Source organism: Dermochelys coriacea, chromosome 6 (assembly GCF_009764565.3).
Source record: "Dermochelys coriacea isolate rDerCor1 chromosome 6, rDerCor1.pri.v4, whole genome shotgun sequence".
Lineage (NCBI taxonomy): Eukaryota > Metazoa > Chordata > Testudines > Dermochelyidae > Dermochelys > Dermochelys coriacea.
Genome location: NC_050073.1, coordinates 72773856 through 72800957, shown reverse-complemented (window position 1 = coordinate 72800957; position 27102 = coordinate 72773856). Strand labels below are relative to the sequence as shown.

General features: G+C 40.8%; 1 protein-coding gene across 6 annotated transcripts in view; it reads left to right on the top strand.

The window, feature by feature from the left end:
- The window catches only part of CDIN1 (CDAN1 interacting nuclease 1), a 176098-nt gene extending 166430 nt beyond the window's left edge, over nucleotides 1–9668 (top strand). For 3 of the 6 annotated variants that reach the window (XM_038405367.2, XM_038405369.2, XM_038405376.2), the window contains one exon: nucleotides 7703–9668. In XM_038405367.2, the coding sequence (XP_038261295.1) occupies nucleotides 7703–7838 (136 nt within the window). In that variant the 3' untranslated portion in view covers nucleotides 7839–9668. Of the gene's footprint in view, nucleotides 1–2672; nucleotides 3111–7702 lie in introns of those variants that run through there. The other 3 variants (XR_006281831.1, XR_006281834.1, XM_038405370.2) reach the window with 2 other exon arrangements.
- The last annotated feature ends 17434 nt before the right edge of the window (nucleotides 9669–27102 follow it).

The following is a 27102-nucleotide window of genomic DNA, read 5'->3' as shown; positions in this document are numbered from 1 at the left end:
AACCCCAGTACTGCAAAATGCTTAGTAGAGGCATAGGGGAGCATTCACACAGATCTCCTTACAGGATCAAGGCCCAAGTGTCTTAGGTCTCAAGTACTGTACATAAAGTCAGTGGGACTTCAGCAGAAGCTTTACTGAATCAAGCCCTTAATGAGCAAAATCACACACAGTGATCAGTGTCGCAAAGATTTTGCAAGAACAAAATCATCTTTTTGAGTAAAATTTAGGTTTTGACATGAACCAGCATAAGCCAGAGAAATTAAAAGTTCAGTCAAGACCATTTTTTCTTAACACTCACTGTCCTTGAGCCAACGTGCCTTTTCTTTCTCACTCACTGTCAGCCTTCACTTAGCAAGCCTTGATCCTTGAAAATCTGTGTAACCTTAATATTATTTAATCATAGCTTTTGAAAGTTAATTTCCATGAGAACTATTTAAAAAAAATCTGTCACTGAAGATTATAAAAATCCTTTCATTTGCCTGAGAGAACAGTTCTCAGATTTGAACAAATTCCATAGGTGAATAATGTATTTTGACAGTTTGTTTATTAAAAATGCATTATGCAGCCAAAAGTTAAATTGTGTTTATAATATTTTTAATGATGGTGACTTACACAATATCAGTCCATTCTATCAATACATATTTATGATTTGTACTATGCAAATTTTAAAATGTCTTTTAACGTATTTCCTGGTATGCACATAAATGTCGCATGGCTTATTTTTATTTCTCAGAATGCCTAAAGTATTTAAATCATATTGTAAGTTTGATTAAATGTGGCCAACAAAAATGCGAAATTTTGACTGATGCCTTAAGAGCCTTATCACACAGCTAAAAGGCTGCTAGTGTAAACAAAAGCTCATTTAAAATGTAATAGTATTTAACAGAGGCGTGACTACAGGGACACTGGGGGCTGCTATTAGTCTCCATCCACCTTTCTTCCCTGGACAGCCCCGACATTTCACACTCCCATAGTATATTGCATCAGTGTCCAATACTCATTGGAGATTTCTGCACCCTTATCAGTCCAAAGGAATTTTCATTTCTGAGTTATAACCTCCTTGAAAATGGGGACACATAATAAAATTTCTAGTAGACATTAAAAGAAAATCCTGGTCCTGTTGTAGTCAATGGGAGTTTTTCCATTGACTTCGTTATAGCTCAAATTTCACCCAACTACATAAAATAGATTTGGTAATTTTACTTGAAGCAGGACAAACCTTGAGACGTAATGCATTGTTAAATTGCCCACTGAAGTCAATGGCAAAGCTTTCATTGACTTCCAGCGTTACTTGATCACTCCCAAATGACTGCCTGTTTCCTAACTGATCTTTCTTCATCAGCTTGCCTTTGCTTTAATGCACCTATTAAGTTAGTGTGTTCTGTGTCTTGAGCTGTGTTTGCAAACCAAACATATTTTGTTTATTGTAAAGTATTTTTATAAGGTGAGAATATTTATTATGTAATTTAAGACAGCCGGGACCTAAAATAGGTGTAGCCTTGTGAGGGTTGGACTAGTGATAGATTTATAACATGAACACATATCATCCTCCAGTTATTTGACTTTGCCTAACATGAGAACAACTCCAATAGCCTTTTTTTTTTTAAACCAGACTTCAGTAGAGCCAAAAAATATAAATCTGTATGATGCCTCGAAGGTAACTTCTATTTGAATTATGGGCTTCCTTGTGATTGGTTCAGCAAACGGACTAGAGGATTACAAAAAGTTTAAGAAAAATATAGTCACTTTCAACCATGTTCAGAGTTTGAAAGTGTCCCTTTTTATGTAAAGGTACCATAACTTGATTTTTAAAAATATTCATGTTTGTTTATATTCAAAAGTAAATCAATCCTTGTGCAATGGAAATTAAATCCCTGCCAAGACATGCAAGGCCAGATCTCAGCAGGTGTAAATAGGGCTACCTGTAGGAAAGTCAAGTGGAGCTATGCCAGTTTATACCAGCTGAGAATCTGGCCTGCAGTTGTTGGTCTATCAGAATACTCTCGGTCCACACCAAAATTCCTTCCAATAATAAGAATACAAGAGATGTAAGTTTTAGGCATCACTGCACATGAGATATATAGATATGGATATTAATCCAATGCTTTTAAAGAACTATATTAAAATTGTCTTTAAAATTTTTTATTTATTATAATTTACTTTTATAGGAAATAAATTATGAAGTGCAATTGGCCTTGATGTCATTCTAATTGTACACTGTCAGACAAATGCATAAATGCACATGTACATTAGATATAAACATACATACACTCACATTTCACTAGGAGAGCTTCTCAGAATGAGAAATTATTTACATTACTATTTGGGGATACATGTAGTATGCAGCCCATCTACAACAAATAAACTAAGACTAAATAAATAAATAAAGTGAAAGTTATTAAAAACAATTGGAAGCTGTTTTACATTTCTGCTCAGTATTGAGCTGTGTGTTGAAAACGCATTTTTCATAAAACCACATTCAAGGCTTTTTGATGGTGAAAGACACAATTACCAAAGCTCACATGTCTGGGCACATCATTAGAAGCTAGCATGGACCTCACACAGACATTCCAGAATAAAAGGCAATTACTAGAGAACAGTTTGTCTTTAAGTGAATGTGTGATGATCCACTCAACCACTTTGATAAATAAATATGTCTTTTTCCTTTCTAGGACAAAAGTGGTACTGCAGAAGGGCAAGTTAAAGCCTGATTCACATTTTGCTGATTTTTATGTGATTTCTTGAGTTAAAATGAGGATTTGTGCATGTAAAATTTCAATAAAAGATCATAAATGATTTTTAGGAAATGGAAGAAACCATCTGGCTTACTATGCCTTCTGCTTCCCCCACTGCTCCCAGAATTCCACCTTCCTAGTTTTTCACCATACCCCTGTGAAATCCCTCCTTCTTAGGAGCAAAGCTCAGAGTCTCAGGGCTTGTTGACATGCAAAGAAAGCTGCATTGGTTTAACTAAAGGTTTATTTTATAATCGATTTAGTTAAAACAGTGAAAAAGGCTGTGTGGACACTCTCAAATCAATATAAATCTGGCTTATTTAGCTTACATTAATTAGGAATCAGTTTAAGCCAAACCACTTAAGTCACTCTCAAACTGAAATAGGAGTGTATACAGAGGGTTTTACACTAGGCTAACTATCTGTTTAAAAACTGATTTAAGATAAACTAATTCATCTGTGTGTTCAAAAGGCCTCAATGAGGCCCACTCTCTGATAGCATATTTAATATGTTTAATACCTTCATATGAAATAGTCTTGCCACTGAGTTTTCTTCTATGTGGAGCTATTCAAAATGTTTGTAACAAAAACCCCAACTAGCTAAAACTCAGCTGTTTTTTCTGTTTCCTTTCAAGTTTGAAAAGTCAGCAAATATTTGTTTAAAAAAAATTGAGCTTCATAAAAACAGGCAAAACTAGTTTCATGTTGAGTTTTGGGGTTAGCTTGCACTTGGAATTTATAGGGTGTGTACTACTGTGAAACAAAACTGAAGAGAAGATTCACAGGAGTTAACCAAAACTGGAGGTTTACCCGGTTCTATTGGGTAAAAGCAAAGTCTGTAGGATTCTGCGCCTAGTTCCTTAAGAGGTGATGTCATCTTTGTTGCCCTGAGCTGTACCTTCTCAAAAAATTAATATCCTTCCTGTGGTATAGTGACCTGTATTGCATTAAGTATTCCTGATGGAGTCCTGTACAGTGACTGTAAAACCATCTTTTGCTTTGTATTCTGAAGATTTTTCTCAGAATTGGCTGTGGCATGCAGAGCAAGCTCTCTGTCATTTAAACTAGTTCTCCTTTGTAAACCAAAGTTGTGAGCATTGGCCCTGCAAGGAAGGTTAGTCTCCAATGTATTAAATGGTATTAATCTAAAAATAAATTTTTAGCCTGACTCTTTAATTTGCAGTGTTGCGTTTCATTCTCCACAGTGTCACATGTACAACTTCGGAAGGAGTCAAATTAAAAAAATTGCTCCTTGCTTGCACTTCCATGCCCCATCCCCTCCATAAAAAAGGTTAAATGTCTTTTCAAATTAAGGCAACTGTAATTAACCATTGGCATTGTTTGAGATTTGCCAGCTCTGTGTGTTAATGAAAGAGAAATTAGCTCTTAGCAGCAGGAGCTCCTCATAGTCAGTGGCAAATGCTTACTGTGCCAACAGGTTAAATTTGGTTTTAAGTGCTCCACTTAAGTAATTTTTTAATAAAGTATGGCTTGTATCTGATCATACATATGCTATCTCTGATACACAGTCATAATATAAGGGTTTATACCAATATTATGAAAAGATATAGCATGAGCAGGACTAGTTAGCGAATAAAGGTCTAATACAGGATTGAGGAAATAATTTCACTGATTAACTAAAGCCAGGAACCTGCAATTGACTCACTGGACACCCTTAAAAATAAAGTTTTTCATCAGAATTGGCATTTCTGAACCTGTTGCTAGTTGCAGCCAATATAATGAAAAGTGTCATTTGTGGCACTAACAACGAGGAGTCCTTGTGGCACCTTACAGACTAACAAATTTATTTGGGCACAAGCTTTTGTGGGCTTGTTGCAGGGTTTGGAACCAGATGGGTTTGGAACCAAACCCTGCAACAAACCCCAGTCCCAATTCTGTCCACATATCTATTCAAGGGACACCATCATAGGCCCTAACCACATCAGCCACACCATCAGGGGCTCATTCACCTGCACATCTACCAATGTGATATATGCCATCATGTACCAGCAATGCCTCTCTGCCATGTACATTGGCCAAACTGGACAGTCTCTACACAAAAGAATAAATGGACACAAATCTGACATCAACATTCAAAAACCAGTAGGAGAACACTTCAATCTCCCTAGACACTCAATAACAGACTTAAAAGTGGCAATTCTTCAACAAAAAAACTTCCGAAACAGACTTCAACAAGAAACTGCAGAACTGGAATTAATTTGCAAACTGGACACCATCAAATTAGGCCTGAATAAAGACTGGAAGTGGATGGGTCACTACAAAAACTAATTTTCCCCTGCTGACACTTGCACCTTCTTGTCAATTGTTTGAAATGGGTCACCTTGATTACACTGGCCTCATTAGCACTACAAAAGTTATTTCCACCTCTTCTTGTCAATTGTTGAGAATAGCCCACTTCCACCTTAACTGAATTGGCTCGTTAGCACCGATCCCCCCATTTGGTAAGGCAATTCCCATCTTTTCATATGCTGTGTATTTATACCTCCCTACTGTATTTTCTACTCCATGCATCTGATGAAGTGGGTTTTAGCCCATGAAAGCTTATGCCCAAATAAATTTGTTAGTCTCTAAGGTGCCACAAGGACTCCTTGTTGTTTTTGCTGATACAGACTAACACGGCTACCCCTCTGAAATTTGTGACACTGACAGTTCAATAAAAACTGCTTTACAATCCCTTTTGAGTGGTCTTGAAAGTATCTATTTTAATGAATAATTGTAATTTCAAATACAAATTACAGTTTATATGCAGTGACACGTGCCTTTTACCACATGAGTTTTCAGATAATTGTGCAGAGTGAAACAAGTCAAGTTTCCTTAAGCACTAGGGAAGAGCAGCTGCTCATTAGCACTGGGTTTTTTTACCTGGCAAACGTTCTAGTAATGAACAAATACCACGTGTATGTATGTTTCATAGCCTCTGACTTGCATAAAACAGTCCATTAAAAATGCACAATGCATTCTCTTTATGGGTGTATGTGTTTTTGGTCTGGTTTGTTTTTAAAATCTTTCAGGTAGAATACTTACTTCCTGCCCAGTTACATATTCCTTTGAAGTGATTGGTTTGAACACACTTCTCTGTAAAAATATTAGGGCCAGATTGTGGCAGTGAATCAATGCCTTACATTGGAGACAGCATGAAGCTTCACTACCCTAATGGGAGCACCAGGCAGCAGTGTCTCTCAGCACACTGACCAATTTGCTCCCCCCTGTGGCTGGGCCAGCTGTGTTTGTTGATACAGTGAGGAACAGCAGGCTGTTGCCCTGCATGCACCTCAGAGAGCACTAGCCAAAAGCAAGGCTTATCTTCCAGAGAGCACAGGGACAGCAAATGTTGCTGGCCATCTATAGAGTGCAACTGCTGGAAGAAGGGTGCGATGCTCTTCCACTCCAGCCACAATCTGACGTATAATACATTTCTAAAGAAACTTCACTTTCTGTCTATATTAGTATGGCTAAATCTGTAACAGTAATAACTTCTTGCATTTCCATCTGAAAAATCACAGAGCTTTCCAAACTGATATGCAAGCTATGTACGAAGAATGCTTCCTCTGCAACTGAAATGCACCCGCCTCTGGGGTGGAAAGTAGCAGCCATAAAACGGTGCTTAACAACACTACACAACAGTTTTGGAAAGTAGCACACAATACCCAATTGAAACTGCAGGGGGAATCTACAGAGTTGCTTCCTTTTATGTTTGTTCCATTACATGAGCACATCAAATAATTTTCCTCAGTTCAGTGTTGGAAAGAAACCACCCTAATGAAGCCAGTCTGGCACTACCCACTGTTTTGAGAGCTTCTATTGTCTACTAAGTGGACTTTTCAGTTATTGTGCATCCCCCGACACACTTTTATTATAATTAAACATCAACAAAAATTGGCTACCATATTGGTGTGAGTACTGAGCACAGTTCTGTGTATAAACCATTAAATGATATTCTATGAATGTTTTCTTGTACATACAGTATCTAATAGCTCATCCTCCACTGTCGTTTTTGGCAAATTCACTATAACATATAATAAATCACAGAAAGAAAAAGCTTTTTGGCCTAACATTGTACAGACTGCTGTAATGTAAGACTACAGAAAGTGGTTCTGTTTTTAGACATCCTTTTACTAACCCAACGTTCATAATTTATGATTTCACTGTAAAATTCCTGCAACACTACACCAAAAGTAGTGCTGCCCTTTAATTAAGTGCTCTCAGTAGGAAAAACGTGAAACTGATGTGCAAAACATATCGCTGTACACAATGATTGATAGTGATTACTTCTTTATGAACCCAGCCTCAAGGTCTGAACTTCCTGATGGGTAAAATAGTCCATGGGGCTACTTCCTGAGAGTGCCTAGTGGGGATCAGTCAATGTTAGTAATATCTGAGGAATTCCTGAGGCACGTTTTAGAGACATTGCAGTATAAACTTTCTATGGACTGTGCTTTGCCTTAACAGTTACTTACTCATTGTAAAGATTATATTTTCAATCATTGTTGATCTTTACTGTACTGAGATTCACATCATCTGAGGTTTTATGTAAACCCATATATTTTTAATGCTTAAATGTCCAAATCTAAAATAAATGGAGAGCAAGGGAAGAGAGGCTTCTGTATGTCTCTCACACAGTTATTAAATGTTATTACACAGGCACGTAGGGGTCTGTTCTTATGGCTGGTTAGTTATATGTTCACGATGGTAAAAGTGTGAACTAAACAAATATTTCAGTTTGCTGTAAGACTCTAAATAGCATTTTTATTCATGGAATCAGATATTACTTAAATGTAAAACAATTCTACCCTGATTAAATGAAAATCTTGAATATTAAATGGAGGTCAACTCCAATTTTAGAATAAAATCAACAATGCATGTGAATTACTCATTGGCCTGGAATTGTGGACTCTTTTTTTCTTCTGTATATGTGATTTTATGTTATATTCTTCTTATTATGAATAGATTTGGTCCTGGATTAGTCATCTATTGGTATGGATTTATTGAGGAGTTGGACTGCCATCGTGAACGTGGTATCCTGCTAAAAGACTGCTTTCCTACTGATATTGTAACTCTGCGACACAGCACGGCTCAACACTGATGTTGGAAGAGAAATTGGGAGGAAGAGGTGAATCCGGAAGCAATTTTACTTTCCTGCACTGTAAACTACTGGCAACATCTGCCCTGAACTTCAGCTGAACTCCTGCTGCCTGTGATCACACTACTACCTCTTTAGACAAACATATCAAGAGTTTCTGTTTTGCCTCAGCCCTCTGCTGTTGTGAGCAGCCAAAAACTACAGACACAACCCACTCATTATCAGCAGTTCTGTCTCTGTCAAACAGTTAGTTTATAGATAGTCATAATCTTTCTTCCTTCCGGATGGCTTCTCCTTACATACTAAACAAAAGAAAAAATGTGGAGGCTGAAAGGTGTGACTTTCCATTCTCCTCCCTGTGTTATGGAGTCATCTTAAAGAAAGTGCTTTCTGTTTTCTCTCACATAACTTTGTTAAATATTAAAGATCTGGCTCAAACACACACACAAGCCAGGAAATTTGGTTAAGGCTGAAACTCCCTACTTAACACTCACATTGTGTCACTTGGTGCAATTCATATAGTAAAAGATGATCACATCATCTTTAATGCCTTGTTTGCACTCTGAATTTCCTGACTTTTGTAGCGTTATGCCAGACAGCTACTATTATTCTAATATAATGATTGGTGTATGAATTTCCTCATTTGTATATGTTTTCTTAAAAACAAAAGAATCTGACATTCAATTTTTTAAAAATATTTGTCCTTAAAAAAAGTCAGCATTTATCTTGTGTGTATATATATATATTTGGGAAAATGTGTGGTGAATATTAATGTGTACTTTAAAAAGTATTCAAAATAATTGATAAAGCACATTGTCCTCTTTCAGCAGTTTCAGCATATCCTAGAAATCTCTACTGATGGATCTTTTCCTTGGTTGATTTTAAGCAAATAATTTGAGTAGATCTGTATAGGCCTCATGATGTGCAATTTTCCGGCACGTGAAATCCAAAAAGATCATGTATGAAACTTTGTACCTGGTTGATGTATTCTGAGAGTATCAGCCTGGTGTGCAAGGAGAGAACCAAAAGGTAAACACTGCTTCCTACTGGATTTGTTGGATGGGGAATTCATCTAAATAAGCAGACCATCTCCTGAGTGCTATTGTTTCCTATTCTCTTCTTCCTGATGGAACTGCCAAGGCTGGAAGTGTCTAGAGATGGTGGTGGGCTTCCACCATTATAGAAATTGTGAGGGCTCCTTTCTCATCTTCTTTTTACACTCATCGCCACAGGAAAGAGGGGTAGTGTTCAGCCTAACTTCTGCTCTCACAGCTAAGAGATGGTCAGACAAGACATCTCTTTGGGCTGGTAGCCTTTTTAAGACTCTTTCCTTCCTAACAGTCAGCCAGGGAAAAACAAAATTTTTCAGAAAGCTGATAGAAACACCACAAATGCTGAACATTTCTTCTCTAACCAATCGCAAGAGCCTGACAAAGCTATAGACTCCATCTTGGGAAGGGGATTTGATAAGAAGTCTCATAAAACTACCACTCCCAAAGGGAAATTCCTCTCGGAATAGGAAGTTGAGTTGCATACTCAGCTTCTCTTAAGTAACAGAAGCTCTCAGAATCTCAACAGAGAAGCTGTTTGAGGTCTGTAATATTTTGAAATTGTGCACAAATTTTCAATCCAAAGTAAGAGATGCAAAGAAAGTGTATGAAACACTTTTAACTTTAAAACAACCACACAGCTTATTTTAAAACAAACTTTCAAATCTCACTTTTATACTGAACTTTGTGCCAAGTTTTAGCATGAATTTTGTTTATATGGCCAATTTAGAAATCCCTTCTTTTTTTTTTTTCCTCTAGGAAAAAATAGCTTTAATAGTATTGATACATCCTTTGCTGTACAGGCAAGAGTACACTAGAGTTGCCACAATACCATGAGTTACCTACATGGCAAAGATTATGTTACTGTTTCTGAATGTTACTTTAGAAATACCAATTTTCAATAAATCCTTTTTTTTTCCAAACACTTGTAACTCATTTATGTTTCAACTATTACACTTACTTTATTTTTAACTGATAGGCTTTATGAGTCTGCACATAAAGATAGGCAAAAGCAATTGGAGAGTGTACCTCCCTAAGGCTACACAGAAGCAACATTTAGGGTGCAACTGTCCCTGGGACTTATAACTCTGGTTTAGATTAGTAGCATGTGTAAAATCAAGAATAGAAAAAAAGAAAGTAATAATCAACCATTGTTCCATTAGAAACTCAAAGCAATAACTGCCTACATGAAGTAGGTTTTAAGGACAAAACTGAATCTATTTTAGCTAATGTCTGTGCATTGTGTTGTATGAAATCATTTCAAACAGTCTTTACAAGATGCCCTGTGCTACTTTCTCTTTTTGAATAAATTACATTTATCTACACAGATGTTGAAAATTCTGTTCAGCCCTCATTGAATCTTTAATTTGTTCAATATAAAAACAAATATAACAATGTTGAGGGTGCACAAATAAAAATAAGGTTATGCTTGTACAGTATTTGTTTATTTTTCCCCTACCTGATGCTGCAGTATAACGGCTTGAAAGGCAATATTGGTGTCCTTAATCAGAGCTTTGACCATTCCTTTATATATTGACCCTCTTCAAATCTGTGTATTCAAATGCTGATGAAATAAGCAGTAAAAATGTATGTACTCTAATTCCAATTGCATGTGCTCTCCTAGCAGGCCTTGCTATCACAAACATTATTATACTGTGTGCCACTATTTTAAATGGTAAGTACAAAACATTAAAAAAATAAAACCGCATTGTTATTCCTACTTATATGTTGTAAATGTTCTTTGTGTATTTTCTCAGTTTATCAGCTCTAAGAATAAAAAGGAGAAACTACTGCTTTTTTTACAATGCTATAGTCATTAGAACCTTAGCATTCCAGCCAAATCCAATTTTATGGAGTATTCTGCAGTGGTGCTAATGAATTATGCCAAGCCAGAAAACAGAAGTGTGCATAAAACTGAATGATGGTCTCACTGGCATATATAGACTTACCAAGCATCTGCTCTTATAAACGCTGTAATACTGCCTGCTCCAAGCCTTAGAAATTGATACGATTGTGTGCAATGAGTTCAATATGGAAGTAAAATTTCCTGGTCCAGCAGGAATGGCACATAGGCATACAGGTCACGCTGAAAATGACAGAGTCTGGGTTAAACAGAACAAACTAATTATCTTTCCTGCATTCTAGGGATAAATAATAGTTCCTCTAAAGCCAGCTCAAAACCAAAAAGCTTGGGGTAAATAGTAAAAAATCTGGTCTAAATGGAAAGGTGAACAGACAGGTGCATATATTTTAAACCTGTTGATACCTTGTCACTATTTCACTTCAAGTATATGCATAGTGAATTAATACTTTGTTTCTTGTTTTATTGTATTTACTTACTCTTGCTACTTCTTAATTCCCTTACCTTGCCCTCTCTGTACACCTCTTTGTGTAATTGATTTGCCATCTCTTCTTATTTAACAAGGCACTTCATAGTTCTTTCCATATCCTTTTTCATCCTTCCTTCTTTGTTTTCCATATTGTATAGCCAGTTCTTATTTGTGGGCCAAAAGCCTCTCATTAGTCCTTTTCCCATTTGAATACCCCTTTCTCTACTCATTACTTTTGTCTTTACAGATGGCTTCTGATGAAAGTTCTGTGGCTGAAAAATGCTATCTTTATTTAATATCCAGTGTGCACTCAGGCCAAACTACCATATAATGCAGAATGTTTCATAATTATATTTTAATTTTGGTGGAAATGACCCAGATCTCCATGTATAGCATTCCCTAGCTAGTCGAGTGCAGTGGGTGAGGTTTTAACTCCCTCTGAAGTGTCACATATAGATCACTTCCAGGTGCTGATGATGGAGTCGATGGAACAATAGCATGATCCAGTATGGTAAATCCTATACTTATATAATGGGTCTTAGTTTTCAACACAAACTTTCTTCCATACAGCTGTCTTGGCTGTGAGAAAATATGTGTGGTCAAAATTAAGATTTCAGCTATTAAAAATGAAAAGATGATTCTGCAGTCTTTACTCAGCTTGAGAACACTTTGCTCAGCGCAGAACCAAAGACCATCCAAGGGTCAGTTACAGTGACCTGATTCTCAAGCTTCAGCTGTTTTGGCAGCATAGAGACTGCTCTAAATAAGCAGTGTTGGCTATGGTTCCTAGAAAACCATATGCCTGCTGAGAATTGACAGAATTGAGCCCAACTCTTCTCTGCCCCTCTAACTGCCCTTTTCTCCTTTAATAAATGGTTGGCATAGGAGCTGGTTCTGCAAACTTTATGCCAGCTGAAATAACAACCCTGTTGGAGTAATTCTCAATAGGTCATCTGCAATTAGACCCTGGTCCCTTTTTAAAAAGGGGGACAGTACTGGAGGAGAGACTCTGGCCCAGCAATGTCAGAAGCTAGTAAGTGTTACTCAAGCTAGGTGCTGAAGAATTGCACCATTGTTATTTTGGAGAACAGATAACAAACATGTTTGTTACTATGAATGCTGATCAAATGTTGTGAATTACAATAGCAGGTTGCCTACAAGAATTTAAAAAAGCACTATTCCTAGTTTGTTTATCTAAACTGCAGAGTGCCGCTTACAGTGGGTTTTCCAGTCTGCTAAGAGAAACCCGTTATGTTAAGTTGACAAGAGAAGAAAACTAAAGAAGGCTCCTTACAGCTGGGTGATAGGAATTAAAAGTATGCCTTGCTGAAAAATGAAGTAAATGGCTAACAATGGGAGCTTGGCGGCAACTTTACCATTTATAGAGGAACTGTCTATCTAGTACAATCTGTATAAAATAGACCTTGCTTAGGTTAGGGAAAGGTCACCACAAGTTACACAAAGTTTGGATAGTCTAAATGTGTTACTCAAAACTAACCCTCTTGTGTGTAGTAAATATTATTTGAACCTGTATTATTAAGAACATGCCAGGATTCAAAAGATTAAATAAGGAAGATGTAATTATGAGCTAAATAATAAACAGAGCAACTTTAGTTCCCCTTGTGTTTTTCACTTTCCTGCTATTGTTTCATGTATGGCTGTTATACAAAGAGCAGCTTAGGTCAGCTACTATAAATTATCATTTTAGTACAATAGTAATCCACTAAAATTATTTTAGAGCTTGATCAAAGCACTTCAAAAGGCCTCTCTAAACTTTTCCACATTATAGGAAAAACCTCACATTGTTGGCTTAACTATTTCAGTTTATACAAAGAATTTTATCTTGATTTGGAATTGCATCGTACAGTACTCAGTTCATTGTTTTGATACTAATTATTGGGAATGCCTGAGATATACATAATTTATTTGCAGCCTATAATAAACATGAAATGTAATATCAATTTTCATTTCTTTAATAAATTAACTAGTATAGTTCTCAGGCCACTTGCCTCTTAACCGTGTCTCAATAGTTGCAGTTGATCTAAGTGAAGAGACAGGTTTAGGAAAGTGATGTGGATTATTTTTATTTTTTGAGATAGTTTAGTTATGATTTTTTGTTTAAAGTACACTGAAATGCTGTTCAAATTGACTATATTAATCAATCTAGTTTTTAATAGCATTTAAGTGAGCTCGTGCTGTAATTTGTTTGCATTCTATAAAATACTAGTTTCCCACTCTTTTGGACTGGCTTTACCCTAATCTGAACAATCTCATGTCATCTGCACAGATCCATGGATGTGGCATTGTGATGTCAAAACAAAATGAAATGTCAATGCAAGTGTATGGAGACAATATAACAATATTGAAACCATGTCAGTGCACATCTACAGAGACCATGTTACTCTGTCAGTGTGATTCTAGGGAGATCACTTTGAAATGTTAAAATGAAATGAAACTAAGTCAATTAAGTAGTAACAGTTGAGGTTCAAGGATTAATTGAGGGCCTAAGGTGAAGCCAATGACCGTTAACCCCAGTTGGTTATTAATTCTCAGAGAAATATCCTTGGCTAAGATTATTCCCATTATAACCAGGTTTTGGGGAGGGTGTTTTTATTCTTTTCTTCTTGAAAAAAATGTTTGCTGTTTGCCCATAAAGATGTTCCCATACGTTTCTGTGACGAAAGTCATTGTGGGTTGTATCTGTGCAATGCCAAATTTTCATAGAGAATGAATTGATCCAATACATAAGCTGATTACATCTTATTTTCAGTTCATACATTTAATAGTAGTAAAAGGTTCATCCCTGTGTTCAGTCAAAGGTCTGTAAACCCATGCATTTATTATTAACCCTTAATATGTACTCTTAAATGATTTCTACCTCTGAAAACTTTTCTAATGAAACTAAGGTACATTAAGATAAGTATCTAGTGTAAGATAAACTTTGATAGCAATCCTGATTTGCATGACACAATTCTCCACCAAAACGCAAATCAACTAAACTCCAATAACAGTGGACTACTGAGCGAACAGTTTGGCTGGAAAAAAAAACCCAAAAACCCACACCACCTTACTTGTATTTAAGGACTAATGAACCCAACACCAAGTCAAGGTTATAAACATTATGCAAATGTAGACATCCAACAGATTGCTCAAATAGATTCAACAGCATGAGTTGCACTTTGCAGGCAGCTACTGGTGTGTGACATCTCATTCATGAACACAGGGACAGACTTACAGTTATTTATTATTATTATTTAACATGTATTTCACATTCGTGGCCAGAGTCCCCAGTCTGGATCAAAGTCGCACATACTGTACAAAAACATGAAATTCTGGTCCCTACCCCCAATGCAGGAGACTTGAAAGGTGGGACAAGAGGGATATGATCAAATACATACAACTGAATGTTTCTGTTAGTTGGCACATATTTTATTTATAATTATCTCTGTCTGCCCCAAAGCCACTCTTAATTGCTATGCAGTAGAGGTGGGTCTTGAGAGGAGTGCAATAGTTTGATGGATTAGTTCAGAGAAGGTGTTCGATGCATAAGGCGCTGTATTGAAGAGGGCATAGAGATGCTTGTGTGAGATGCTATCAAATCACCAGATGAGGGTGACATTGGCAGAGGGTGACACAATAAGAGGAAAGAGTGGATGAGTAGGGCCTTGAATATACTAGAGAAATGTACTATGCTATGTGATATTTTCTTCCACCTAATTGTATATAAAACATTTTTCATCCACACACAAAAGTGCTCCAAGCAGTTTTATGGGTAGCTAAATACCATTTGGAGTGGACAGTGCTTCAGCAGGACTGAATACCATTTGTGCCTCAGCTGATCAGCCACAGTTATTTTAGTGCAAGTTCCTCATGCTATTGTACCACAGTGCAACAGAGGTCTTGTGAATTCTCCTACAATGCACTACTGGAACTGGTGCTGGGAACTATGGAATAGATACCTAAAGGACACTGCAGCTATAGGATAGGGTGAAATGGTGAGAACCGGTTGAGTGATTCAGCACAGAAGGGGAAAGTCAAGTCAGGGACTGCCTTAATTTTTGTGTACCATACAGGGCTGAACACAGTGTCAGTACTAAACTAACTAAAGAAGTGCATTGAAGTAAACTGCACTGGTGTAAATCCTGTTTTACACTGGTATAGTGCATCTTTATTAGGGTGTTGCACCAGTAATGTAATTTTCCTCGTGTAAATGTTTCTAATGTAGGCAGGGCCCAACTTAAAGCCAATATGTTCAAAGGTTGGTACCTACACTTGCCTTTACTGCAGTTTCCCCTTCTGTAAAAATGGATATAAGAATTCTTACCTATTTACTGAATGTTTGTAAATGCACTTTGAAATCTCCAGATAAACAACACTGTGGAAATGCAAAGTATTATTACCAGGAAACAAGAGTGATACAGAAATAGTCCATAACAAATGGAGATATTGGATTAACTCAGCTCTTGCTTTTCTGTAATCCTTATTCAGGTCCATTTCACGTTCTGTCCCATCATAACTCCCTAATGAATGAGAAAATAAAAATGGGTTTAATCAGTCAGTTTATTTCCATATGCACTTTACACCATTACATTGTTAATGTTTGGCATAGTGTTGCATACAAATGATTAAATATGTTGGCAGGAAGGAACTGGCATATACACACACATATACTGCTTCTCCATATGGGCAAACTCTGTTACTGTCAGCCTTCTTTATCGGTGACATATAACTGACAACTTGGTTTGTATAATAAATATTGAGTTGAGGAAGCTACTGGAGAACTTGTTCATCCTTCTAGCTGGAACGTGTACCAGTAAACAAGTTTTCTTCCTTAGGTGGACCTTTGCCCACAGGTTCTAATATCACTACTCCCTCGTGGAGCAGAGTTAGGATTGATGATCCTGAAGACTTCAGTTATCAAATGAGAGATCTTGGCTTAGCCACATTGCACTGATCTGCTGGCACAACATTGGAGGATCTAGCCAATAGGGAATTTCTCTTACTTCAATCTTACTTCCTTACCCAAACGTAAAGTGTAGGCAGGGGAAGAGGGCAAGGTCTGGGCATCCTTGTGCCCCTGAAATTTCCAGTCATTGAAACTGGTTGCCAGCCCCTACACCCCCAGCTAGTAGCCGCTAGCCCCAGGAGTGGTGGAGAGAGGGAAGTAAAGAGGTCTTAAATCCACCTTTGTCTCCCACCCATCCAGTCTGCTCTGAGCTCAGCTCCATTAAGTTCTGGAACAGCCTACCAATAGGAAAAGTGGAGGCAGGAAATCTAACTGGTTTTAAGACTGAACTTCATACATTTATTAAAGGGATTATAAAACATAGTAGCCTGTGATAGCAGGAGACTAGGCTTGATGACTTAGGAGGTCCCTTCCAGTCCTATGTTCAATGCAGCTTAGAATCTGGCCCATTAATTTTCTTTGGAACTTCGTTTTAAACTCCCCAAATGTAAGCAGATAAGATACCCAAATAGTATTTGGCTTAGATTAATCTAAATCCAAAAGGTGAAAATATTGACCTTATGGTTTGAGAAATATTTGTTATAATCTGAAGCCCCAGATAAGATACTTTTTACACTTCAGCAATGACGTAGAAGAGTGCATCTCTTTTGTTTCAGAAAAATCAAGTTATCACAGTAAAACAATTTATTACACACAGTCCTTGTTATATTAGTAATTTGCTATCATCATATCCCATTTGATCCGTTGCACATTGCCACTTGCTCATTCTCAGATTTCTCATACACCAGGACAGCTTCACCTTTTGTAGACTCCAGCTCTACACACACCCTCCAATTCTTTGCCACAGACTGATGATGATGATGACATGAAACCATACAAAGCACGTTGTAAGTAGGTTTTTCTCCCTCCCACTCCCCTCTGCCCCAGATGAAGAATTATGCTTCACTATTCTATCATTCCTGTTTTTTTTCTTTATCTGGTCTAAACCCCTGCCTTGTGAGGCTAGAATCTCAGCTGGTATAAACTGGCATAGTTCCACTGACTTCAGTGATTCTGGTTTCTTCTATGATGTTATGCTGATCTATACTCGCTGAGATTTTGGCCTGTGATTTTTATGTAGATTTACCCTATTATTAGTTTTCACTTTATATTATTTGCTCGTATCCTAACCCTACATGCTCTTCATCAAGGTTTTGTCAGGTTAGTGAGCTGTCAGTTCCAAGGTAGGTAAATTGATTAGGTCTGATCCTATAGCCCTGCATTCTGAGACATTCTCTATAGACCCAGAAATGGCTTTTACTGCCAGCAATGTGCATAGTGTATCCCTTGTGGCAATACCTTCTCTGGGGGTATAGCTACACTGCAATAAAACATCCTGTGTCAGCTGACTCAGGCTCACAGGGCTCAGGCTGCGGGGCTATAAAATTGAAGTGTAGACATTTGGGCTTCGCTGGAGCCCAGGTTCTGGGACACCACAAAGAGGAAGGGTCTCAGAGTCCAGTCTCCAGCCCAAGCCCAGATTTCTACACTGCAATTATATAGCCCTGCAGCCAAAGCCCCACAATCCCAAGTCAGCTGACCTGGGCAAGCTACACGTACTGTATTGAAGCGTAGACATGCCCTAGGGTAATGCAAATATTGCCACTGGCATACGTAATTTCTTTGAGTGGCCAGAATCAGAAGCTAGCACCGGAAAGCTTCTTCACAAGGATTTCATTTCCAGCTGCTGTCCTTGTTGAGTGTGGGTGCACTGCTACAATGTGTAGAAAATAAGCTCCCCTATATATAAAGTCAGAATTGTTTCACATTGTGCTTTCTCACTGAAAAGCATTGCACTAACTCCTGTTCTTTCCTATAACTATATGAGTTCTATTTGTTTTCCTAAACGATATCAATATTCCCTTTTGCTTTTATTACTTTCTTCCACATTCTTTCCTAAAACTGTTTATATTCGTTTCTGCCTTCAGGATCTAGTACCTTGTGTCAAGCTCTGTACACGTCATTGGGAGGAGCAAAACAGTCCCCATTTCTGTTACGCTTCAGTGACTGCTTTTGAAGAGAAGCAGCTTAGCAACCAATATCTTGAGACAACCTGCAGCATCCCAAAGGATGGTGGATGGAAGGCCCCACTGTCACCAGAGACTTAAGTGGCAGCTGCCCTTTTGCCCAATCATGGCATGGAGCAGCAAGGGCAAGGTTTTTTCAAGAAACCCTGTAAAGCAGGCTAAGACTTTGCTGGGTCATTACAAAGGTGTCTTATTCCCAGTAAAGAGGAACAGGGTTTTTTCTGCTCTGAGACATTCAGTAAAGGTGTCATATTTTAAAGTGAAAGTAACTTATCAGTCCCCCCAACATGTTCTGCTTGTTGATTTTGGAAATTCTTACATATACATTTTTGGCTGTGGACTTTCCCTGCCAAAATTCTCCATTATTTTTCCTTTATGGAGCTTTCCTGCATTTTGCTGTTTTCGTTCCTTTCTCTTCTGTCTGATTCAATTTATTTTTCAATCTCCTTTCTAGGTTTCTTTAGCGTGAGATAAAAAGTGTGTTCAAGTCATATGAACGACCATGTTTTCAGGGGCGGCGAGTCGTATGGGCCCGTGGTGCCCGTGATCCAGCAAATTCAGGCCCCTGGGGGCCCGGTTCCAACAATGTTCATGACCGGGTCTCTCCCCTGGCCCCACCTGCTACCCCACACACCTCCCCCGAGCGTCCCTGCCTCACTTGCACCTTGGGCACCGGGTGGCTGCCCCCTGCAGCTCCACGCTGCACTCCTTCGCCGGCCACTGCCGGCTAAGGGAGTGGCGCTGGCAGCAGGCTGGCTGCTGCACCTGTGGAGGGAGGAGGTGAGGAGGCTCAGCAGCATAGCAGCCATCCCGCCCAGCAGACACCTCTGAGGGGGTTTATCCTGTCTGGACCTCCTGAGCAGCAGCCTGGGGCTTGGGTGAGTATTGTGCTGAGGAGAGGGGGAGCAGAGGGGAGTCCCTCCAATGAAGATTGCTGCTGCAGGCAGAGAGGGGTCTGGGGGAAGTCCTTTCTGGCCTCAGCCCTGGGGCAGCCTCCCTGCTGCACCCCAAAGTTTGAACTCCTCATCCCCCACTCAGCCCCACCCCAGAGCCTGCACCCCCAGCCAGAGCTCTAACCCCCCTGACCCCAACCCTCTGCCCCGGCCCTGAGCCCCCTCCTGCACTGTGAACCCCTCATCCTCAGCCCCACCCCGCAGCCCTCACACCCACACCTCAACCCTCTGCCCTAGCCCCGAGCCCTTCCCACACCCCAAACCCCTCGGCCCCACCCCATTAATTTTGTTTAATAATAATCAACGATGGATAAATAACTTAATAAAGTTACCCAGAGAAAAAGAACAAAAGGGTAATTCATCAAGTGATGGCCTGAATTCAACACCCAGCTTGCAAACTGAAGTTATACAAAACAAAGATGCACCAAATCAAAAAGATAAGCAAAGGAGTTTTCCTCAGTCTTGGCTATCAAGATTTACGTGGTTGGAGTACAATAGTGAATTAGACAGAGCTTTTTGATTTTGAGGATTCTTGATCCCAGAGTGCTTGGTTGTTTCCATATTCAAAAGAGTATGAATAAAGTTGATATTCTTAGTTAAATAAATTGTTCTTACGATAGTGATATTGTGCAATATAGGGAAACTGTTAAACGCTTACTGTTTTCAGTCCATTTTTACATTATTTTAGAAAATATACATCAGCTTACAAAGCAGGTGTGTCGTGGATGGGGCGGGACTTGAACTCGTTCTGGGCACCACCAAAAATTATACAAACCTGCCGCCACTGCATGTTTTTGTTAACACTGATCAATATGAACCCAAGGGGGAACCTAGTGTTCCCAATGACCGGCTAACATGTTAAAACACAACTTGCCCTGTCCACACAAGGGTTTTAAAATGTCTAATCTTAGTTCAGTCAGACCTTCAGCGATTTCTTTCCTGTTACCATTAATACTGACAGAAGAACAGCAAAGCTTTTGGACAAATATTGAGTTTTTGGCTCTGCCTTTCTGCTGCAGCACTCAAAGATAGCAAAATAGTCTTTTTTAAAAGCATGCTCCTGAATTCCTTATGATGGTGTTTTGGGGGTCATGAACTGTCACAAGGAGGAAAGCCAGAATCTTAAAGCTTCATCTTGACAGCCAGGTGACAAAAGAATCTAATTTCAAACGTGTTGTTTCGAAGGCTATGTCTACACTACAAAGTTAAGTCAACTTAAGTTACAGCCACCACTGCAATTAAACCACTGTTGCATGTCCACACTACACTCCTTGTGTCGTGAGCACATCCACAGTAGCAGCTCTTGCATCAACACAGAGAGCAGTGCATCATGGGTAGCTATCCCACTGTGCAACTGGCCACAGGGTGTTTTGGGAAGGGTTTGCAATGCCTCAGGGGGAAAGTTCAGCGTTTTTCAATTCCATCATTCCATGAGCATTCTGTTAGGTTTCCAGACACTTTTCAACTGCCTTGGTAAGTTGTGAGCCTGCCATCTCTGTCAGAAAGTATGGATCCTGCACTGCTCTTCAGTATTGTGCTGTGCGTTATGAATGCAAGGCTATAAGAGGACCTCAGCGGGGGATGGGCTGCCTATCTGGCTGAGAGAGGCCTTGAAGGAGCATTTTAACAATGAGCCACAGTAATATGTGTTGCTGTAGTGTGCTGAGCCTGACATTGCTTGTTTGCACCGTGTTATGACCCTTGTAATGATTGGTGCATGTCCCCAACTGTAACAATGCACATGTACCTATTACTATTGTCTTGAATGTTAGCAGCAGTCACCATGTGATAGCGAATAACAAAGATAAATTCAGTTTCCATACGTAGATTTTTATTCCACACCCAAGTAAACATAGCTATGTAATGCTGAGGTAAAATTTATGCATGCAGGGGAGAGTATCTTTAAAGAGGATGGGACAGGGAATTCACAAGCACGTACACCAACAAGACTCTCACAGCTGAGTGTATGTGTGTCTCTGGTGGGGTGGAGTGCCTTGGTACTGCTGTGGCCCTGGAAGATACATGGAATGGGGGGGTCCAGTGTAGGGAGGTCCTTGTGATTCTCTCCCCCTGCCTCCTTACTGTGATTTCTACCCACAGACTCCTCTCCCCAGGAGATCCGACACCTCCCACATACTCCAGGTAGGAGTGCATTTGCTGCATGGAGCCAACATGCTCTGCTGGGCAGTGAGCCCTCCATACTGAGCAAACAGGAAAAACAATTTTAAAACTTCTGGGGCTTTAAAAGGGGAGGGGTGCATGCCTGTGTACCTGGCTGCAGGGCAGAGGAGTTCAAAATGGTGACCAGAGCAGTCATGGTAGGCATTGGGGTATACCTCCAGGAGGCCACTTAGGGTGACGTAAGCAACTTTTTGTCTACATTGACAGTGCATCGCTCTAACTGTATTGGCCTAACCTCTATGCTGCTCATCGAGATGGTTTTATTATGTCGGCATAGCAGGAAAGTTAAACCAGCAGGAGGAGCATTGCAGTGTGTACACCTCCAATGTTTTGTCGACAAAAGCTGCCTTATGTTGACAAAACTGTATAAATCTGAATAAATGTAATTGGTCTTAAGTGACTGATTCTGCACCACTGAATTCAATAGGAGACTTGGCATTGACTTCATTGGGAGAAGGATCAAACCCATAATGGTGTGGGCTCCAGAAGCACATTTGCAAAGTTTTCTCATTGCCCTGGTCTACACTAGGCGTTGAGGTCGAATTTAGCAGCGTTAAATCGATGTAACCCTGCACCCGTACACATGACGAAGCCCTTTTTTTCGACATAAAGAGCTCTTAAAATTGATTTCCTTACTCCACCCCCGACAAGGGGATTAGCGCTGAAATCGGTTTTGCTGGGTCAAATTTGGGGTACTGTGGATGCAATTAGATGTTATTGGCCTCCAGGAGCTATCCCAGAGAGCTCCATTGTGACCGTTCTGGACAGCACTCTCAACTCAGATGCACTGACCACGTATACAGGAAAAGGACCGCGAACTTTTGAATTTCAATTTCCTGTTTGGCCAGTGTGGCAAGCTGCAGGTGACCATGCAGAGCTCATCAGCAGAGGTGACCATGCAGAGCTCATCAGCAGAGGTGACCATGATGGTGTCCCAGAATCGCAAAAGAGCTCCAGCATGGACTGAACGGGAGGTACGGGATCTGATCGCTGTATGGGGAGCGGAATCCGTGCTATCAGAACTACATTCCAATTTTCAAAATGCCAAAACATTTGTAATAATCTCCCAGGGCATGAAGGACAGAGGCCATAACAGGGACTCGAAGCAGTGCCACGTGAAACTTAAGGAGCTGAGGCAAGCCTACCAGAGAGGCCAACGGCTGCTCCGGGTCAGAGCCCCAAACATACCACTTCTATGATGAGCTGCATGCCATTTTAGGGGGTTCAGCCACCACTACCCTAGCCGTGTTGTTTGACTCCTTCAATGGAGATGGAGGCAACACAGAAGCAGGTTTTGGGGACGAGGAAGATGATGATGAGAAGGTTGTAGATAGCTCACAGCAAACAAGCAGAGAAACCGGTTTTCCCGACAGCCAGGAACTGTTTCTCACCCTGGACCTGGAGCCAGTACCCCCCAAACCCACCCAAGACTGCCTCCCGGACCCACCAGGCGGAGAAGGGAACTCTGGTGAGTGTACCTTTTAAAATATTATAAAAGGTTTAAAAGCCAGCATGTTTAATGATCAATTTACCCTGGCATTCGTGGCTCTCCTGTATATACTCCCAAAGCCTTTGCAAAAGGTTTCTGGGGAGGGCAGCCTTATTCCATCCACCATGACAGGACACTTTACCAGGCCAGTAGCATGTACTCGGGAATCATTGTAGAACAAAGCATTGCAGTGTATGTTTGCTGGCGTTCAAACAACATCCGTTCTTTATCTCTCTTTATTATCCTCAGGAGAGTGATATCATTCATGATCACCTGGTTGAAATAGGGTGCTTTTCTTAAGAGGACATTCAGAGGTGCCCATTACTGCTGGGCTGTTTGCCTATGGCTGAACAGAAATGTTCCCCTCTGTTAGCCACGTGGTGGGGGGAGGCAAAATGCGACCTTGTAACAAAAGCACATGTGTTATGTATGTAATGTTAACAGCAAGGTTTACCATGAAAGAGTGTACATACCCATTGTTCTATAAAATGTGTCTTTTCAAATACCACTGTCCCTTTTTTTTCTCCACCACCTGCATGTGTTTCAAGGATCTTCTCCTTCCCAGAGGCTAGCGAAGATTAGAAGGCGAAAAAAATGCACTCGCGATGAAATGTTCTCTGAGCTCATGCTGTCCTCCCACACTGACAGAGCACAGATGAAAGCATGGAGGCAGACAATGTCAGAGTGCAGGAAAGCACAAAATGACCAGGAGGAGAGGTGGTGGGCTGAAGGGAGTAAGTGGCAGGCTGAAGAGAGGGCTGAAGCTAAAAGGTGGCAGCAGCGTGATGAGAGGAGGCAGGATTCAATGCTAAGGCTGCTGGAGGATCAAACTAATATGCTCCAGAGTATGGTTGAGCTGCAGGAAAGGCAGCTACAGCCCCTGTGTAACCCACCACCCTCCTCCCCAAGTTCCATAGCCTCCTCACCCAGATGCCCAAGAACGTGGTGGGGGGCCTCCGGCCACCCAGCCACTCCACCCCAGAGGATTGCCCAAGTAACAGAAGGCTGGCATTCAATAAGTTTTAAAGTTTTAAAGTGCTGTGTGGCCTTATCCTTCCCTTCTCCACCAGCCCTCCTGGGCTACCTTGGTAATTATCCCCCTATTTGTGTAATGAATTAATAAAGAATGCACGAATGTGAAGCAACAATGACTTTATTGTCTCTTCAAGTGGTGATCAAAGGGAGGTGGGGAGGGTGGTTAGCTTACAGGGAAGTAGAGTAAACCATGGGGTGGGGGGTTTCATCAAGGAGAAACAAACAGAACTTTCACACCGTAGCCTGGCCAGTCATGAAACCGGTTTTCAAAGCTTCTCTGATGCGCACCGCACCCTCCTGTGCTCTTCTAATCGCCCTGGTGTCTGGCTGTGCGTAACCAGCAGCCAGACAATTTGTCTCAACCTCCCACCCCACCATAAACGTCTCCCCCTTACTCTCACAGATATTGTGGAGCGCACAGCAAGCAGTAATAACAGTGGGAATATTGGTTTCGCTGAGGTCTAACCAAGTCAGTAAACTGCACCAGCGCGCTTTTAAACATCCAAATGCACATTCTACCACCATTCTGCACTTGCTCAGCCTGTAGTTGAACAGCTCCTGACTACTCTCCAGGCTGCCTATGTATGGCTTCATGAGCATGGTATTAAGGGGTAGGCTGGGTCCCCAAGGATAACTATAGGCATTTCAACATCCCCAACAGTTATTTTCTGGTCTGGGAAGAAAGTCCCTTCTTGCAGCTTTTGAAACAGACCAGAGTTCCTGAAGATGCGAGCATCATGTACCTTTCCCGGCCATCCCACGTTGATGTTGGTGAAACGTCCCTTGTGATCCACCAGTGCTTGCAGCACTATTGAAAAGTACTCCTTGCAGTTTATGTACTCGCCGGCTTGGTGTTCCGGTGCCAAGATAGGGATATGGGTTCCGTCTATGGCCCCACCACAGTTAGGGAATCCCATTGCAGCAAAGCCATCCACTATGACCTGCACATTTCCCAGGGTCACTACCCTTGATATCAGCAGATCTTTGATTGTGTTGGCTATTTGCATCACAGCAGCCCCCACAGTAGATTTGCCCACTCCAAATTGATTCCCGACTGACCGGTAGCAGTCTGGTGTTGCAAACTTCCACAGGGCTATTGCCACTCGCTTCTCAACTGTGAGGGCTGCTCTCATCTTGGTGTTCTTGTGCCTCAGGGCAGGGGAAAGCAAGTCACAAAGTTCCATGAAAGTGCCCTTACACATGCGAAAGTTTTGCAGCCACTGGGAATCATCCCAGACCTGCAACACTATGCGGTCCCATCAATCTGTGCTTGTTTCCCGAGCCCAGAATCGGCGTTCTACCGCATGAACCTGCCCCATTAGCAGCATGATGCCCACATTGGCAGGGCACGTGCTTTGAGAGAAGTCTGTGTCCATGTCCTCATCACTCTCGTCACCGCGCTGACGTCGCCTACTTGCCCAGTTTCGCTTTGCCAGGTTCTGGTGCTGCATATACTGCTGGATAATGCATGTGGTGTTTAATGTGCTCCTAATTGCCAAAGTGATCTGAGCAGGCTCCATGCTTTCCATGGTATGGCATCTGCACAGAAAAAAGGCGCGGAACGATTGTCTGCTGTTGCCCTGACGGAGGGTGAAGCGACTGATGACATGGCTTACAGGGTTGGCTTACAGGGAATTAAAATCAACAAAGGGGGTGGCTTTGCGAGAAACTGAATGGCCGCCTCAAGGATAGAACTCAAAACCTCAAAGATAGAACTCAAAACTGGGTTTAACAGGCCGTTGATTTCACAGAGGGAGGGAGGTAGGGAAGGAGGAGAAAATGAATACAGAACAAATCTGGTCTATTTCTTGTTTTGAGCCACTTCATCTATCTTTATACATCATGCTGGCAGCAGATTGTGCAGTACGACCGCTAGCCATCGTCACCTCCTGGGTGCTCGGCAGAAGACGGTGCAGTGTGACTACTGGCCATCGTCTTCTGCTAGCTGCAGATTAAAAGACAGTGCACTGCTGATAGGACTCAATCATCATGAGACGAAACAAGGGAAATGACCTGGCTGAGTCACTCCCATGGTTTGCCCAGGCGCCCGGTTAAAAGAGCACCCAGGACTACGTCGATGACGGCTACCAGTCATACTGCACTGTCTGCTGCCAAAAGGCAATAAACTGCTGCTGTGTAACAATGCAGTACCACGTCCACCAGCACCCAGGAGACATAAGGTGACGGTTAGTTGAGCGGGCTCCATGCTTGCCATGGTATGGCGTCTGCACAGGTAACTCAAGAAAAAGGCGCAAAACGATTGTCTGCCTTTGCTTTTACGGAGGCAGGGACGGAACGGGGGCCTGACGATATGTACCCAGAACCACCCGCAACAATGTTTTAGCACCATCAGGCACTGGGATTTCTACCCAGAATTCAAATGGGCAGTGGAGACTGCGGGAACTGTGGGATAGCTACCCACAGTGCAAAGCTCCGGAAGTCGATGGTTGCCTCAGTACTGTGTACATAGTCCGCTGACTACATGCACTTAGAGCATTTCTGTGAGGACACACACACTCAACTGTATAAAAACACTTTCTACAAAACCAACTTCTATAAATTCGACCTAATTTCATAGAGTAGACATACCCATTGTCTTCATCTTTACCCTGATTTTTCATTGTCTCTCTTTGCTTCATTGTTCTGCTTTCTCCCTGTCTTTCAGCTCCACAGGTCCTGATTGAGGGGCAGCTTGTGAAGCCTGCACACTAGCTATCTCCATTGCACTTGCCAGAGGACTAAAAAGAAAGTTCTTTTTAAATGAACTTTTTAAATGATTCTTTTTAAAGAAAGTTCTTTTTAAATGATTGTTTCATTGTCTTTCATCTTTTTCATTGTTCTCTTGTTAGAAAGCTTCGCTCATACCAAATGGTTAGAATAATGCAAACAATACTTTCTTGGGTAGTGTCCTAGGTTCAGTATGGCCACTTACATACAGAGATCTGGTTCTAAATCCTTTCCACTGGTGTAAATCAACACTGCCTCATTGCCTTCAGTGAATCTATTCTGATTTATAATCACTGAGGATCTGTCCAGCTTGTGCTGTTTAATTTCCTAAGCTTGGAGAAAGAGCATAGAATCTCGTTTGTTTCTCTTGTACTTAGCTTTTATCATAAATACCATGCTATAGACACCCCAAAAATACTGGCAAGTTTTCACACATCTGACTGACATATAAAATGTGCTCTATGGCAGATG